The sequence below is a fragment of the Symphodus melops genome, assembly GCF_947650265.1.
Source record: "Symphodus melops genome assembly, chromosome: 10".
Taxonomy (NCBI): Eukaryota; Metazoa; Chordata; class Actinopteri; order Labriformes; family Labridae; genus Symphodus; species Symphodus melops.
In genome coordinates this window covers 4,784,464-4,802,562 of record NC_136700.1, presented here as the reverse complement: position 1 = coordinate 4,802,562, position 18,099 = coordinate 4,784,464, and the positions used below count along the sequence as shown (strand labels likewise).

The 18,099-nt window shown below is 39.7% G+C and overlaps 2 protein-coding genes and 1 long non-coding RNA gene across 6 annotated transcripts; 2 read left to right on the top strand and 1 right to left on the bottom strand.

Moving 5' to 3' along the window:
- Positions 1-2,249: 2,249 nt before the first annotated feature.
- LOC306830630 (arfaptin-2-like) lies at positions 2,250-7,662 on the top strand. 3 transcript variants are annotated; one of them, XM_079354220.1, is made up of 9 exons: positions 2,250-2,478; positions 2,641-2,747; positions 3,480-3,588; positions 4,560-4,646; positions 4,787-4,890; positions 5,023-5,244; positions 5,335-5,492; positions 5,592-5,766; positions 6,308-7,662. In XM_079354220.1, the coding sequence occupies exons 2-9, from the start codon at positions 2,649-2,651 to the stop codon at positions 6,461-6,463; spliced, it is 1,110 nt and encodes a 369-aa protein (XP_079210346.1). In that variant the 5' UTR covers positions 2,250-2,478; positions 2,641-2,648; the 3' UTR covers positions 6,464-7,662. The 3 variants fall into 3 exon arrangements, with proteins under 3 accessions (XP_079210346.1, XP_079210345.1, XP_079210347.1); XM_079354219.1 differs by having other exon boundaries at positions 2,250-2,547; XM_079354221.1 differs by lacking the exon at positions 4,560-4,646 and having other exon boundaries at positions 2,250-2,547.
- LOC306830631 lies at positions 7,419-10,050 on the bottom strand. Its single transcript, XR_013779995.1, has 2 exons — positions 9,917-10,050; positions 7,419-7,910 (listed from the first exon to the last, which is right to left on the bottom strand). It is a non-coding gene; the product is annotated as an uncharacterized lncRNA (long non-coding RNA).
- LOC306830629 (uncharacterized protein) lies at positions 10,047-16,334 on the top strand. 2 transcript variants are annotated; one of them, XM_079354218.1, is made up of 12 exons: positions 10,047-10,072; positions 10,681-11,133; positions 11,983-12,044; positions 12,609-12,711; positions 12,858-12,943; positions 13,028-13,128; positions 13,213-13,283; positions 13,374-13,481; positions 13,578-13,648; positions 13,739-13,856; positions 13,949-14,113; positions 14,202-16,334. In XM_079354218.1, the coding sequence occupies exons 2-12, from the start codon at positions 10,765-10,767 to the stop codon at positions 15,453-15,455; spliced, it is 2,508 nt and encodes an 835-aa protein (XP_079210344.1). In that variant the 5' UTR covers positions 10,047-10,072; positions 10,681-10,764; the 3' UTR covers positions 15,456-16,334. The 2 variants fall into 2 exon arrangements, with proteins under 2 accessions (XP_079210344.1, XP_079210343.1); XM_079354217.1 differs by having other exon boundaries at positions 13,374-13,485; positions 13,582-13,648.
- The last annotated feature ends 1,765 nt before the right edge of the window (positions 16,335-18,099 follow it).

Genomic DNA, 18,099 nt, shown 5'->3' with positions numbered 1-18,099 from the left:
ATTTGGATAAGTTGACAGAACTAACCTTTAACTCTGCAAAAAGCTAACAAATGCACAATAATGTCCATTATTATTAGTTCCTCTCATTATTAACAGAGTCATTTAAATTTAACCCTAACATGATGCTCTATTCTGAAATCCCCAGACATACAATAACACTAATAGTTACAGCAGCTTGTGAGTCAAAACAGATTCTTCCTCCTAAATTCAGACTTCCTCAGGCTGCTGCATTCAGTGTTCATCATTAACACGCAGACTTTCCAAATATGTACATGCAGTCCAAACTAAAGATGGGAAACTTCTGGAGACTATCTCCACACTTTATTTAAGCACTTTGTCAACTCTGGAGTTGTTCATTCTTACATGGCGATTGGGATTTTGTTGTGTTTGTATTCAGATAAGTGAAGGACAATGACAGGCGTATTCACACAGCATTTGAATCAGACTTAGTTGGTGGAGCCTTTTCTTTTATAGAGTTGCATATTCTTTTGTACAGCTCAAAATCAAATAGAATATTTTATTGTCCTCACTCCTCACGGGAAATCATTGGGAAGCAAAGTCTGAAAAAGTAAGAATTGCTTCACAAATATCATCCACTTTTGCATCCCCATTTGTTTTTACGTGAAGAGAAGTTGCTCCTGCATCACCTGCATAAGACTTTAACAGCTATTGTCTGGGTTCTTTCCCGTATATAGTTCAGACATTGTGTTCTTTTTTCAATAAGGACTGGTATTTGAAATCCCTTCATTGTCATCACAGAGACAAAAAGGATACATACTTTCAGTGCACATAAAAAACAAAGGATATGCATGTTGCACGCATGTTGTCAATAAAGTAAAAACAACTATTTATGGCTGTAAAATGTTTAGTAAAGCAAGACCATGGTATCCATCATACCCACTATTAGCATGTCATTAGCACAAACCACTGAACGAATAACAAATGCCGCTGACTTAAAGAAAATGTTGCTGCTCCCAAAGTGACTTGCCACTATACTTTTTGATATCTGTGCTGCTGCATTTCTTGCTTTAATATATATCCTTTAGCACTGACAGCCAGTGTTGTTCAGGGTTTATCCAACTCAGACATGTTTTAAAAATCCTAAAAAGCACAATCACTCTTTAATTTCCTGGAGTTTCATCAGGCTTCAAGTTGTATTAAGAATTACAAGACAGATTATGTTTTTTTGACACTTACATACACAGTAATAAGAGTTTACACTGTCCAGCAAATACTTGTCCAAAGTAATGTTAAATAAAATGTTGGATTTTTGGCAGGATGATCAAAAGCAGAAACACATTTCTTGCCAGTTCAATAACCTTTGACATGTTGATTTGTGGATTAAGGAGGAAACATGGGTAACTCATCTTCTTCATTTTTTTTTTATCTTTGATCTTTGGGATGGAGTCAAATTCAGCCAAGTGAAGAAGCCTTATAAGAGGAATGAGTATCCAGTCATAAGGAATAAGAAGCAAAAAGAGTTTTTCCCATCATGAAATTTAAGGAGTTTGAAAAATACATCATTGCAGTCAATCAGCAAACCAATGGAAAATGAATCAGTTTCATGCAGTAACACATTGTGGGTGGGTGTAAAGGGCGTGTTTTCTTCTTCAGAGCGAGAGTAATTACAGAAACAACACTACATTTGGAGAACATGTGCACTTCCCTTGAATCCCTGATTGAAACAAATGAGGCAAATAATAAGAAGCGTGGTCTATGGGGAAGTAGACCTATACCTTGAGGCCCTTTACACAGCTCAAAACAAACCACTGTATTTATACAGTAATATTTCAACAGATATTGCAATCAATGTAAAAACGACCATACAGAGCAGCCTTCCTTTAAACGATACTCTCAACATTTGAGAGGCCAGTGCCTTCAAGGTGTTTGTAAAGAAGAGTTAGTGGAAGTGAAACAGTTTGCCAGTTTGTATTTTCTCATTTGGGCTTCTAGCGACATCTTCAGGAGCAGGATAGTACGACAGTCGAGGGATAAAGCAACGTCAGCACTGCACGACGTGGAAGATGGAGCGGGGGGAGGGAGTTTAACGGTGATGCTACGTTTAAAGGTAATGTACCTTCAAAATAAGAGCATCGACTCATAGAGCACGATTCCAACCCTTTTGTTTGTTGAGAGGCACACTCCAGTTACCACTATATAACAGTTGTATGAGATTTACTTTACTTTAGAAGCCAAATTATATAACTTACAATGAATTTAGAAGAATAAGCACTTTTATTTTGAAGGGATACTACTAAAGCTGTTAGCTTGCTTGGATGCAGGGATTTTCTGGATCCTACCCTACATGGAGGCTGGCAGATAACGCAAGCGCTGTATGGGGAAACAATCATGAATGATATCTGAACACAACAGTGCTTTCCCGTTGAAATATATCGAGTGGGCTCTCTTGTGTGAACGACGGGATTTTTACTCACTCGGACGACCTGGACTCGTCTTCAATTTCAAGTTGCTATAGTGGTGAGGAAGCTAGCTGTCAAGACAGCCACATCAGCACCGCTGACACCCCCCTGTTATATTAACATCAATGTAAGCACTTTTTTTGGATGTTGTTTGTTTCACTTTGTCGGTCTGCATACATGATCCCATCTCAGTGTCAGTGTTTGGTGATGTCTTGCACAGATTTCATTATGGCTGACAGTATTATGAGTAAGGCTGCTACCATGGAGATCCCCATTAACAGCAATGGAGACACAGGGACTCTGCCTGAGGATGACAGCCTGGAGCAGGTCTGTCACATTTTTCTCCCACGTCACGAAAAAAAAATAAAAAATCCTATTTTGAATCTGCTTTGAAAGCATTTTTTGTGTTCAGTTTTTTCGTCTGCTATTCTGTTCAGACAGGGTAGTTCAGGGCTAGGCTGTTGTAAGGGCCAGCTGTTACCTAACCATGAACAGGCCTGCAGCTATGTACAGTACAGTACAGTATAGTGTATAATGACCATGTATGGAAGGATGCTGACATTAACTGTGAAATGATGCTTCGGCAACAGTATGTGACATTTTGCATGCCAAGAACTGAATACCTGTAGAGAATCATTTAATGTCATTCTCAAACAGTAAAACATGGTGGAGAATGCTGCAGAAAGTGCCTAAAAAGAGGTTATGGCATTATGAACTCTCTGTGCAGCTGACATTAATGAAAGCAACTAAGACTTCTTTGCTTTTGAGCAAAATAGTTTTCCCTTTTTTGAATATGCTGTAGTATGGCTGCCAAATTCTGTTTTTAGTCACGATTAATTTATTGATTGCACGTTTCAAATGCAAACACCTACTTATCATGTAGTTTGTGATTTAAAGGCTCAAATTATATTAAAACAAGTATGAATTATGAAAAGGCTTGAAATGTGTTGCACTGCTCTTTGCATTGCCGGATTAAAGAGCATGACGATTAAAGATGTTGTTAAATGCTATACCTTCGGAAACAGATGTAGTGCTTATAATGTGTTTCAAATTCATCAGGATTTGCAGCAAGTCATGGTGTCAGGACCCAACCTGAATGAAACCAGCATCGTTTCAGGAGGTTATGGAGGCCCTGCAGGGGGCATCATTCCTACCAGCAGCATTAAAGGTACTGCCGCAGAAACTGACCGCCAGAATGTATTTTTCACATCATCTTCTCCTAGTAGAGTTGCACTCCTTAGATATAAAGTTGCATTAAGTAATGGCTAATGTATATTAGCTGTAAAATATGTTAATAACTCTACATTAGTGAGCGAGGGTCATAGATCATTATAGATGACCCTGCAATGACTTTGCCAGGCGTTACCATCTATGGCCTCGCAGCTCAACAACGTTTATGAATTAAGAAGAAACTCATTGTGTTCTGTACTTCGTGCCCCTTTAGGAGACCAAAGAAAGAGCGTTTCCTTCTTGTGTTTTGATGTATCGTTAGAGAGAGCTGCAGAGCTTAAGGCTCCTAGTTCATATTGCAAACATCCATATCCCATAGGACCTGCAGTTCGCTTCAACCCTGAGTATCTGGACAGAAGACGAGCCCCTGCACCAGGACCAGGTGGCTGTGTAATCTGACAAACCTTCTGTTGTTCTCTAAGTTAACCCTTATATATGTTGGTCTGTTTTTGTCCCTTAGAAGAGGTTTTGGCATTGAAGATGAACAGAAAAACCTTGCTTGTGACCTCTGTTTCTCACAGTTTAATCAGAAATGATTTGACATCTTTTAAAATAAGGGATGCACTAACCCAACGAGACAGGGCTGTTGTTGACTAATAAGGATCTGTTCTTCTGTACTGAAAAATGCACTTTGGATGACTGTTTTGTTATTGTTTGGTTCTCATCCCATGAAGTCCATTTTTGTCGTTTGGTTTAATTATCCTTCCTGCATGAAAAACCTGCATGCTGGATTGTTTTTCAACAAAACGAAATGTTCATCTGGAACTTACATTACGTATTCTTCACCAGGGACCATAACACCTTTCTTCCCATCTACGCCCTCTGCTCTTCTACTGTGCATGTCAACACATGTTTCACCAGGTGTCTTCATCTCATCCTCACTTTTTATCATCACCGTGCTCATTTCAGACATTCGCATGAAATCCAGGGGTGTTGGCTTGCCTCACAGCCAGTCTGCAGCCAGTCGACTTGCCCACCAGACAGACCAGCATCCAGGTACCACCATGCTCATCACCATGTTCACGCTGTCCTCACTCCTTTGTTATGTCCCTTGTCATTTGTGTAAACCTATATCATGCTCAATTTAGGCAAAATGACGTCCATTAAAGTGAGCTTTGTCCTTTTGTCACTGATAGGATCATCAAACCATAACTCCAGTAATTCAACTGAAGAAGTTTCTCGGGGTGTGGCTGTTGAGAAATTGGACAGTGTAAAGAAATGGGGCATAAACACATATAAGGTAATGTGCGCTGTGTCATGATAATTTCCAGGAGTATATAGACATAAAATGTGGTTCTATTCATTCAACTGTGATTTTTGATTGTTCTCTATGAATGGTTTTCGGTCATCTCTGTCCATATCCTTTCTGCAGTGTACAAAGCAGATGTTCTCCGAGAGGTTTGGCCGAGGCTCCCGTACAGTAGACCTGGAGCTGGAGGCTCAGATTGACTTGTTGAGAGACACCAAGAGCAAGTACGAAAACATCCTGACGCTGGCCACTGCGCTCATCACTCATTTTCAAAGCATGGTGCAGACTCAACAGGCTCTGGGCGACACCTTTACTGACCTCAGCCAGAAGTCCCCTGAGCTGCAGGTACTGTGTTTCAAAGTGTTTGGAAATGGAAACGTAAAACATGTCATAGAAATGAAAGTCAGAAGTTGAAGCGTATGTGTTTCTCTGCAGGATGAGTTTGGGTACAACGCAGAAACACAGAAGCTGTTGTGTAAGAATGGTGAGGCTCTGCTCGGTGCCATTAGCTTCTTCGTGTCAAGCATCGACACCTTGGTCAACAAAACAATGGAGGATACTCTGATGACCATTAGGCATTATGAAAACGCAAGGTAACAAACCTTCACACACTGCGTCAGTGTCATGAATGTAATCTGAATAGCTTTCTGGTGATGAGAGCCTGTGACAGCTTTAACTGTGCTTGCTTGCAGACTAGAGTTTGACGCCTATCGGTCTGATATGGAGGAGCTGAGTTTGGGCCCGAGGGATGCAGCTACCATGGTCCGCATCGAAATGGCTCAGCATGACTATCAGATCCACAGAGACAAATTTGAAAGGCTGCGTAGTGATGTCACTATTAAGCTCAAGTTTCTGGAGGAAAATAAGGTTTGTATCTGTAAAAAAAAATATATACATATATATAAATGTTGAATTATTATTCATCATTAGGTGTACTGTTCAATCACTGTGATCCTCCTTATTGTCAGGTGAACAAGGCTTCATATTGTCAATCATTGAATATTATATACAGCAGCAATAGTTCAGAGCTGAATAGAGCTGGCAGACTTCTTTACTATTCTTCAGAGACGAGCATATTTTAGTAGATAATTGCAACAGAAAAGAATTTCCCTCGGGATCAATAAAGTATCTATCTATCTATCTATCTATCTAGAATGTCATCATTTTGTTGCAACACAAAAGACCCAATGAATGAAAAATGAGAATAATCAATACCATCATAAGTTCCATTATATAAAGCATTATGCTTAAGTGCTCTTAAGAAGCCTGATTGACATGAAGGAGAACAGTTCAGTGACAAAGTAACGTGCATGTTGCCTTCAGGTTTATTCCTCGAGAGCTAACCTGAGATGTCTCGGACGATGCTTTCCTGCACACACTTTATTTCCTCTCCTTTTTTCCCACCTAGGTAAAGGTGATGCACAAGCAGCTGCTTCTCTTCCATAATGCTATCTCAGCTTATTTTGCTGGCAACCAGCAGCAGCTGGAACAAACTCTCATACAGTTCAACGTGAAGTTAAAGCCCCCAGGATCAGACAAGCCGTCCTGGCTGGAGGAGCAGTGAAGACGTGCAAGGTTCAGTCGTTTGAGATACAGAGACACATTGATCAGTGACCGTTGTGGTTAGAGGGTCCAGGAGTAAACCCTTAAAGGAAGATACTGTAGGATCAGTAGCTGCCAGTAAACAGAAACATGACCCATCTCTTTTATAATGTTTTTCAGTACTACTTATTACAGAGATGTACAAACATTTTTGGTTATGAGATGTTTTTGTTGGTCACACGTGTACGTTTTGTTACTTTCTTTAGGTAAAACAACAGTTTATAAGAGATCACTTCTTATTTATGTACAGTGTTGTCTCCTATTTCTGTAGAACCCCCCCCTCCGGCAGTTTTGCACATGAATTATGTTCTTTTTTTATGATTATGTTGAAGTGTTATCTATAATATACTGTACACTGAGCACATCACATTAGAGGAATTTAACAAATCCGATAGATCAGATAAGTAAAATAGCCTCAGTAATGTCTTGAACCATTTCCCTCTAAATGAAATCAAAGACGTCCAGACAATCTTCCAAAGATCTGTCTGAATGGCCAGTTTAGAGTTGACAAGGCTCGAGGGAAAGACATAAAGTGTGAATATAAGGATTTTCTCTGGGTACATTCAGATATGTTCTTCTTGATAATCAAGTGGAATTCAGAGTTTACAAATGGAAATAAGCCTCGACAGGAGATGTTACACTTCTGTCCCACATCCAGCCATAGCAGGGATTCTTTGGTGACACATATAGTAATTCAATTTATTATGAGACAAATCAATAAATCAAACTTCAGCACATATCCAGAGTTTAAATGACTCTGTTATGTAAGGAGAAACTGATAAATGCCTGTGAGACTCATTTCTGAAGTCTGTTTAAAACTACAACAGTGAAAGGAAATTCCGAACACGTGACACCACATGCAGTCTGTGTTACATTAAAAGTCTCAGCGTCTCATGTAAGAGTTCCTTTTTTTTCTCCCCAATCTGTTATCAGTGTCACATTTCTTTGTGCATTCCTCTTCAGTTGTAGTCATCTGATTGCCCTTGTCTTGTTCTGCATTTCCAATAAAGTGCTCATTTGTTTGTTTTCCCCTGACTGTGCAGCTGACACAGATCTCAGTCGGAGAATGGATGCTCTCACAGATTATGTACAGAAAGCTCACAATATATGTAAAATGTATGGCACCAGTATGTACATGAAAATACAACGATATATCTCTAACATGGTCTCCATGACTTTTTATGTTATTGAATAATCATTGCATTTATTTGAGGTCTGCTTCAGATCACAATAACGTAGTAGAATAGCAAACACTTAATTGTGTTTCAGTTGGGACCCCTTCAGTCAAAGAAAGCCTTTATTTGCATTATGTTAAGTACATTTGTTGTGCGGGCTCTTCTCCGGTCCGGACGTTCCTGCCCTCCCACGTCTGTGTGGAAAGCCTTAAGTTGGGAGAGCAGCCGCCAAAACTGTACAGGGCAGAGCAGGCATGACAACGGAAATGACATTAATGAGTCATATGGTACACAGCATGAAAAGGAGGAGCTGGGATAGAGGTGTGTTACAAAGCCTCTTGTAGAAGATGTAACAAAGGAGTCTGGGGAAGTTTATATAGAGCGTCTTGTGAGAGACTTTCTATCAGAGCTTGGAAAGGAATCAGCTGATTGGGGCTGCTTCAGATCAGTCAACAGCAACTGATTGACATCTTAAATTATTTGATGGATTCTGTCACTCAAGCAATATCTCCAAACTGATGCTGTTAAAAAAACAAAAACAAACTCAGAAAACATTACACAGTTATTTTGAACAATTCCCAAAACATCTGATAAGTTAAAAAAAAAAAAACTTTGATCCTGTAGCCTCTGTCTGCATTTCACTGCCGTGTGTATGTTTTCTTCTCCACTTGCTTACTTTGAGGCTTCCTTTATAGTTAGTTATAGTTGTTTTTGTCTCCTTTAGGATAAATTTGTTTTGGACACAAGATAATATCACGTTCACAGACAGTATAGCACAGAACAAAAATATGAATGGCATAATAGCAGCCACTAAGGCCTTCATGTTCTAAGTTTCAGTACAAGTTGCAGCACCTCCGTGTGGATGACTACATATTTGGTTTGTTTCTCTGTAACATAAATTGACCAAGTGCTGCATTAAGCCAGTGGATTTGAGAGATTTTGAATAAAGCTAAAACTAGTTCAGCCTGATGTAACATTAACAGAGCAAGAGACTTCAATAAACTGGATGTGTTCTTTGTGTAAACTAGGTGTGTGCAGGTGAAAACAACATGGCGGTACAACAACAACACTGAAATCACATGAATAACATAATGATGGCGCCTCCCTTTTCGAGTTTCCTTCTTCATTAACCCAGCTCTTTCTGAACAGGACTCGTCTATGTTGAAAATCAGATTAAAAAATGATTGAGCTTGAGCTCCATTGTTAACTTTTAACTAAGAGCTCAGAGGGTTCAAACTTTGTACAACTATGTTGAGAGAAGAGTTTGTTATTGTCACTAACACCAGTTCTGCCTGAATAAACTAATGAAGAAAATGTGCGTTTTTATTTCAGATGTGGATACAGTTGCATGGCCTTTATTATATTTTCTTGCAATTCTGATGTAATATGTTTGGAAACATTCCTTGCACATTTTAAAGGACATGGTATTTGTCCAACTTAATGGAAATAATATATAACAGGGTCTAAGTATTTATTATATTCAAACTATGCCTGGTAAAATGTACTTGAATAGTGTCTTGTATTACATAATACAAAATGATTTGAAGTAAATCAAGTGAAAAGGTTATCCTTTTTTTCATTGAGTAGAGATTTCTCCTTTTTTGTGTACAGTGTTGCTGAAGAGTAGTTGGTCTTGTAGAAACTGGAAAATCAAGTGATTTGATTGTTTGATCAATCTTCTTAGGGTCTTATGTTTAGGTCAGAGCTGAAGGAGCTTCAGCTAATCGACTTTAAAGTTAAAAGCCCCTCAGACCACCTGTTCACTTTTAACCAAAGGTCTTATACTGAGCTGTTAGGGAGTTTAATATTTTGCTAAAGTAGGCCTATGTAGCCTAATGTGTTTTCAAACCTATAGGCCTATCGTTTAATTTGCTATATTAACCTACAGATTTTGCCAATATAGAAAAAAAAGAAAAGAAAACCGAAAACGAAAGCTATCCAGCCGTCCAGTCCTAAACTCTTGTGTTTTCATGTTTCTTAGTGGTGAAGAAAAAAGTTTGCAAGTTTTGTTGGGCTTTTGCCAGTGAAGGTCCAGCCTTTAGAAAAATCAATATTCTGTTATCAGTGCGAGTGAGTCACGCTGGAGGAGTCTGTATCCAGTGGACTGCTCACACAAGTTCATGACAGCCGAAAGAAAATCACAGTGAAGGACTCAAACTACCGACTCCAGACTCGAGCTCCGACAGCTCGTAAGTGTTCATGCTGCGAAGGTGTGGACTTCATGGACAGAAATCTGTTACCTGGGCGTGTCGTCGTGTTCGTGCAGGGAGTTTCGAAACTTTCTTCCTGTGTTATCCAGCTGATGATCAGTCTGCACTGTGGAGGGTGAAGTTACAACAGGACAGCGGAGGGCTGAGCTGAGGAACAAAGAAAACAGCACGGAACTAAAGACAAAGGTAGGCTGTGTAGATGTTTTCATTCTGGTGAAGTTTTGTCTTGCAACGAGAGATTACATTTTTAACCATTAACCAAAGATTATTGTGAAGGGCATAGGCTATTTGAATATAAAAGCTACTGGGCCTTTACACGCTACTAATTCAGTTTTTATGTAGGCCTAAATTGTCCTGAACTGTCTTTTTTTTTTCTTCCAATTTAACAAAGTGTCTGGATTAACTCAACTATCACTGTCTAGGGGTTAATTCTGTAGGCCTCTACTTTTTTTAATCTAACCTCCTCAAGTGCAAATAAACTAAGCCTGTATTATATTCAATATCTAACCTATTATGATTTCCAAAGTTGACGGGTTTTTTGACAACACTTAAAACTAAATTGATTGATGTTAGGTTCTGGTGGAAAAGTGAATCCTTTATCTCTTACTAAACTCTTTTGTTTACAATCATTGTATCGCCTACATGGGAGACTTTGAAACGGTCTCCAACCTGCTCTGTCTTTAAGACTGAATAAATCAGCTGGAAACACCGTGGACAGTTTTTTTCCATCTCAACTATGACACAGTCCAATAAAACATTAACCATTCCTTATTTTCACTTTTAATTTCTCACAGGAATTTGACCTGCCTGTGCGTGACTAAGATCATGACAGCACCCTAAACCTGCTGACAGCTCAGCACAGCACAACTGGACAGAAGATGCAACCAGAGGGTCCTCCTGCTCTACCACCTCCACCTCCACCTCCACCACCACCGCCACCCCCTCCTCCTCCACCACCTCCTCCTCCTCCTCCTGGCCTCCCTCCATCTATAAATGGCAAAGGCCTCTTTGGAAAGGTGTCGCGTAGGAGCTCCAGGATGCGTAATTTTAACTGGGAAACTCTTCCCAAACACAGTGTGATAGGAAAGCACAACATCTGGACAGCTGACAAAACTGATGGAGAGTATGAACTGGACACGGATCACATGGAGGAGCTGTTCAGCCACAAGCAGGCCCAGCAACAACTCAAGGCCTTGAACCGCCAGAGTCTGAGAGGTCTACCTAATGCTTCCTCAGGAGGGGACATGGTGAGTACAACCCACTTGAGGATACAGATGACTCACTTTGCTGAATCAGTGTTACACACAAACCCTAAAGGTTTGCAGCAGTCATCTGAAATATTTAGTATTTTTTGTCGTGTAAAGGTTAGAAACCGTGACAGGTTATTTTAACCTGTATTAATTATTAATTATTATTATTATTATTGTTAATTATTTTTATGTATGCTGAAAAAAAACACTAAAGATACAAACTATTCAATTAATATGAGAATCTCCTCTATTGAGCCCATCCACCATGTATGAGCAAAATACTCATCAGATAAACAATGTAATATGTCTCCTAATTACTTTGTGTTTTGATCTGCTGTTCAGTACAAGGGTGGAGTCGTTATCCCTCAGATCTGTTTGCTAAAGGAAGGTGGAGTTATGACCTCATGCAGCTTTATTTGGTATAGCTTGACTGTACTTTTGATCAGTAGCCAAGCTGTTTTCTCTTGCAATACATTTAGAGATTAGGCTTTCCAAAACAAATAACAAAACACAACATTTTTTTTTGCATATCTATTCACAACATTCCTTGTTATTGACGTTCTACACAAACATTGGCTACACAAGCAAAGTTGTTTGTTTTTCAAACGTGTGTTAAAAAGTCTGACAAAACATTTTCTTTGCTCTATGTCACATTTTCCAAAAGACACAGATGCGTAACAAGGTTTCTTTTCCCTGTGTTTTTAATACAATCAGTTTGCAGAATTCTCAACCTTTTCTTTGTTTAAAAAGCTTTGACACATAAGACATTCTGCTCAGGCCAACACTAAAATTATCTCAGCGGCTGACAAGCTCATTTTATCAGGATTTGTATCTGTCCACTCGCAGGTTTCCATCCTCAGCTCCAAGAGAAGCATGAACATTGGAATCTTCCTGAAGCAATTCAAGCGGTGAGTCAATATTCCTACTGTAAGGTGTGATTGTATTTGCACAATAATCTGGCCATGTCCCGGTGTAAAACAGAGCAGGGTGATGCAGACAGATTAGCCTCGTGCTGACAAACCTTTGAAAGCCAGCATGTCTCAACAGGTTTGATGTGCACTGTTCTACAGCTCCAACAGGTTACCTCACCGTGGCAACCAGCAGAATATTTGTTGAGAGCTATTGTGAATGTGTTTCCTGAGGTTATTGGCACGTGTGACAGATCTAACAGGAAATAGAAAAGATACACAAAAGCTGTCAAAGATGGCACCCAACCGTCACAAATATAAACATGTTTGACGTCAAACCATATGCCATCATTCCTTAGTCCTTTGCTATGTTTTTCTGATGACTGACATCATAAGTGTTGCTGTTTTGCAACGCTATATGAGCAGGTAGAGGCTTGTTAGGTCAGCAGCCCAACTGTTCAAAGATGCAAGTGTGTTTTTAACATTGACACATCCCCATTCTGGAAAAAAACATCTTGCTTATTGTTGACTTCAGATATGATACCGCTCCACCTTTCTCCACAGGCCTGTGCAAGACATAATTGAAGACATAAAATCCGGAAGTAGAGTCAATTTTGCAGCGGGAAAACTGAGGGAGCTATGCAAGATGCTGCCGGATGAGGGAGAGGTACTTGTGAAAAACTACTGAAAATCTTTAATGCATCAACAATGTTCTGTAAATGTTACAACATGGGTGCTTGTAGATTTTCCTGACAAAAACAACGACGTGTTTTGTTGGGTGGGTTGTTTTATTTTGCCTCACAAAAATTGCAGGTGAAGCAGCTAGTCGGTTTCAAGGGCAAGCCCTCGGCTCTCCCTGAACCTGATCTGTTTATGTGGAAGCTGGTCAAGATTTCCAAGTGAGTTACCTGCTTTGTGTTCAACATATTGCAAATGAAATGTCAATGAAAGTTTACTCAGAATTGAAACTATGTTCCTGTTAGTTATGAGGAGCGTCTCAGAAGCTTGGTGCTCAAAGAGGAATTTTTCCCGGTCATGGATGAAATTAGAGGCTTCATTGGCACTATGACAGCTGCTGGAACAGGTAATGCTTTTTTCCTGGTTAAGTTGAATTAAAGAGGAAAAGTAAGACAGCCATTGAGGCTTTACCATGTTTTACTTCATTTAGAGCTTTTGGAGTCTGATAATCTACATTCTGTCATTCGCCTGGTGTTGAAGACTGGAAACTACATGAATGCTGTAAGTTTATGATACATTTTGTCATAGTGGACTGTTGGATGCCTTTCCTTGGTGTTTTACCACATCTGAGTCTTTTTTTTTTAAACACAGGGTGGTTATGCAGGAAGTGCAATTGGCTTTCGAATGGCTTCCCTGTTGAAGTTAGCAGACACCAAGGCGAACAAACCTGGAATGAATCTTATGCATTATGTTGTGATGGCAAGTTACTTTACCTTCAGTATGAAACCAGTATTTCTGTAGTTTAAAAAAATGTGTGACTAGTGGTTTTGATACAGACTCTCATCTCTATTACAGCAAGCTCACAAGGCAGACGTGGCTCTGCTTAAATTTCCAGAACAACTCCAACACATTGAAGCAGCAGCAAGGTAAAACTAACATCTTGCTGATTGCGATAAGCTTTTTCAACCTACTTTTTATCTAGTCTGCCATCAGAAAATAACTTTTTGTTCTTGCAGAATAAATAAAGGTGAAGTTGAAGCAGAGTTCAGAAGACTGGTAAAGAAAGTAGAAAAAGCCAAAACGGACACACTGAAGCAAGAAGACTTAAAGGCACAAATGGAACATTTTCTGAAGGTAAGAAGCCTGTTTCTGGACATTTCAGCCCGGTCACAGTATTTTAAATGGTGGCTCTATGTTCTGATGTTTTGATTTTGGTCTTATTTTAGGAGGCGGAGGTCTGCTTGGCAGAAATAGAGACTGATCTTCAGGAATTGCAGTCAGTGAGTGACTCTGTGGCAGAGTACTTCTGTGAAGACCCAAACAAGTTCAAACTGGAGGAGTGCTGCTCCATTTTCCACTCCTTTTGTGCGAAATTTATGCGAGCCATGCAGGTATGCATTCGCACTGGCATGTTCTACCTAGGTGAGGTTTAAAAACCCTACTTGATCTATTAATTGTGCCATTTTTCTTTTTTTTAAGGAAAACAAGTCTCGGGAGGTAGCAGAGGTACAGAGGAGACACAGAGACAGACTGCAGTGTGCTGCCAAGCGAAGGTCTACAGCTACCTGTTCCAGTAGTGACAAAGAAATGGATGGAGTTGCATTGGAGTCTATACTAGTTCAGACTTTAACCAAACGCATCTCTCGGAGGAGAAGTGGAAGGCCCTCATCCACTCATGGTAGCCCCTCAAGAGGCAGCCCCAACAATGGGAGCCTGTCGGAAATCCTCTCTCAGGCAAACCTCCCTGCTGAAAATCAGAAGAGAGGACGGCAATTAAGAGTGCCAGATGTAGGTAGGAAAGAGTGGACCTCGGCTGTGGAACTTACAGAGAACTCTTCAAAAAATAAAATCCAGCCCAATAATGAGGACAACAAAGAAAAGAGCAGCATTCCTCATGAAGAGGAGATGAAAACATCCACCAAAGAGGAGTCCGAGTCTTTGACACAACCTGCCAATAGGACAACTTCCTCCTTAGGTAAAACAGATAAAGATGATGAAGATCTACAGGACAATAACGAAGAGGAGGCCCATAAGTTACGTGAAGCATCTAGAAAAGTTTTGCTTTTTCAGAAAAGCCGTGGCAGTGTCTCATCTGGGGAATTTTCTCTGGAAAATCAGAAATCTCCTGGCCCACGTACCAAAATGGTTCGTCAAAGAACCTTTGACGAGGAAACAGAGAGGTATCCTGGAGACCCAACCAATGAGGATTTAGTTCGGTTTTTACTCAATTCTCCACCATCATCTATACGTGACCTTGGCCGGCGCCATACTCTTCCTTCCAAAGTCCTTAAAACTGAGGGAAATGAAGTCGATGTGTCAGCTCTGCCTCGAGTCAGATCTCCTAAATCTGCAAAAATGGAGAAAGAGACACTGACTTCAGACGGTGCTGGAACCAATTCCACAAAACAAGTGTTTGACTTTATTGATCATTCTCTTGACTTGAAAAAGTCTGGGGATCAAGACCAGAATCTTCCTTCAGTGGCAATGAAAAGTGGAACAAATGTCTCTGTAGCCCATGTCCCAAGTGAAGGGCATGAGGAAAAAGGCCAAGCGGGAAAATCAGTGGAGCCAAAAGAAAACCACATGCAAAAAAGTAATGAAAATGTTCCACCAAAGAGTGCATGGATTAAGACTGACACCACTGGATTATTTTTGAGCTTTTTTAAACGACTTGGAGATATAGGCAAACAACCAAACAGCAAGGAAACTGTGCAGACTGATTCCAGTGTGTAGGCTTTAAAAGACATGCATTTGAAAGTCAGGTAGCACATCAGACTTTTACATTTACTTGTATTTAACTCACCAAAGCTACATTGTAGCATTTTATTTAATTTTATTTTGGTAAATTGTTATTAGGGTTGTTGGGAGGTAATGGAAGGTTTAAAGAAAGTGTTTGAAGGAAGTATTGATGTGGAAAGGTACACTTGCCTTTGACCACTAGATGGCAGGTTGAAACAGTGCACTGATTCAGGAAAGTGGTGTGTTGTTGAACTCAGGCAGGTTGCACACAGTCTTGAAAATAAAGGGCGAAACTGACTGTACAACATTAAATCCTTATTTTGCTTCCAAGTACACATTTCCTTGACAAGGAATTATTCTCTTCAGTTTTAGTCATGGTTTAACACTGACTGTGTGTAATTTGTCTGATAAACAACCTTGCAAAATGTCTTGAGAATGTAAGTGGATGTTGAATGTAAGGATAAGGGAGCAAAGAGAAGTTAAACTGTAAATGTTTTTGATAAAATATTGCAGTATTTTTAAATGTTGAATGTCTTTGTTTTTACCTCTTTGTTTTTGTTTCTGTATTGATGTCGCTGAATGAAGTTGCTTTCAGGTCTTTCTCCATTCAGCCATTGTTTTTGGCTTAAATGGGTCAGTATTACAAAGGCAGCCTTGAGCTGAATCATGGACGCTTGGTGGCAAAGTGAATGGTATTAACTTGAGAGGGGATAACTGTAATTGAAGGCCCAACACTTGGTGGCTTAGGTTATGGACGAACAATCTTCCCTAACTTTTTACTTGCATGCAGCCAGACGGGAAGTAACCCAAACAGTTCATCAAGCTCCACACGGGTCAGCAAGGCCATAGCTTGTGCCAATAGCAGGAGTTCAAGATGTAGGATAGGATAGGATAGGATATAACTTTATTGATCCCCAATGGGGAAAGAAGAGTCGGAGCTGCTGTAACAGGCTGCCGACTCTCTCAGCGCCCGGAAGGACCCGTAAGCTGACCTACTGGCATCTCTGAGCAGTTAAGTAGAGTTACAATCATCAACTTTTAGGACCATGTCCAGTTGTCTGACTGAATTTTAAAAGTGAGGAACTGAAAGATGACCTTTAGTTTGTTTTCTCTTTTAATCTGCCTGTAACAATCTGACACTTTTTTTTCATCGCTTTGGGAGAGATTGGTTATAAGAAATGTTTAGGCATGATATTACATTGAAATAAATAGTATTGTCCCTAATGTGTTCAACCTTTTACTGCTGCTTTTCAAAACCTATTCATTAAGACTGATAAAAAAAAAAAAAGAAAGAGAAAGAAAATGTAAAAATATGTAAATGCAACGTGTTGAGGTGTACAGGTTGTTGAGATCTCCACTTGAGTGTATAGAAACTGAGTTTTTACAAATTAAAAATACCAGTGGTGTTTCTAAATGACACAAGAAAACACAGTGTGTAGAAGTGTAATTTAAGACGAGGGGTGTGTGAACAAAGATCCAAACATCTTTCTGTATTGATGAGCTCCAAGATTTATTGTTTAAACAGCATGGACCATCAACACAGTCTCTGAAACATTAATTTGATGAAAGCCCTTTGCATGTTAAGGCTATACAAGCAGCTGTAAAATTACATTTAGGTATGGGGCCTCTTATAATCTGACTATGCATTTTTATGGAGCTACTAAAACGCCTTTACCTGGTTGGATAATTTATATTGTCACATCTTTGTTTCAAGAAAGATGCACCACCAACGTGATTAAAAAAAAAACATTCTTGCATCTTCAGTGCATGTAAGACTCAACAGTGTGTGTTATTTTACCTGCTGCTGCTGCTGCCAGACTGCAGTAGCCATCTTGACTAAAATACGATGGAAGCAGTTGCCATGGCAACTCCACATTGCAGAAAAAGACCCATAGATGACTGTGTTAGCCTCAATCCCGAAGCCCCACCCCCAACAAACTCTCCAGCGCCTGCACAACCACGGCATTCTCATGAAGTGCATTCACATTAGGTTAGAGAGGCATCTTTTTCTCTGTCGGTGCCCCCTCATTAATCTTTACCTTGAACATTTATTGACCCATCCCCCACTCTCCTGTTAGTAACACCCACAATTGAAGTTCTGCTTTTTCCTTTAAGCATCCTCTCTCTCTTTAATCATTTGTCTTTGCTAGACACAGCTCTCACTATCACATATCCCAGCCGAATTATCAAGTACCTGATAAAACCACCTGACTCCGCTCTAATTATCAGAATTCCTGCTCTTAAAGATTTATTTGTAGTGCTCAGCAATTCTCTTTTTTTATATTAAAAAAGACATAAAAATTGGCCCTTGTGCTTAATCAGAGGGAATTAAATAAAAAAATATAATGTGAAACTGTTGTTATTTATTTATTTTGGTCTCATTCTATTATTTAGCGGTGTATTTCCCTTTTGTTTTTTTCCAGCCTAGATTTCAAAGCTTCAAGAAAATGAACTGCATCCTTTGTCCTTTTAAGGGAACTGGGTGGTATCTTAGCAAGCCAAACCCCTTTGCACCAGACAGACGGTTTCTCTCAAACAGTTCCTGAGGTTTCATGGGTTTGCATATTCCCTGCCCCCCTCAGGATGTTATTGGGCTCTTTAACTCCTCCTATCAGTCGTCAGACCAATGCTTCATGTT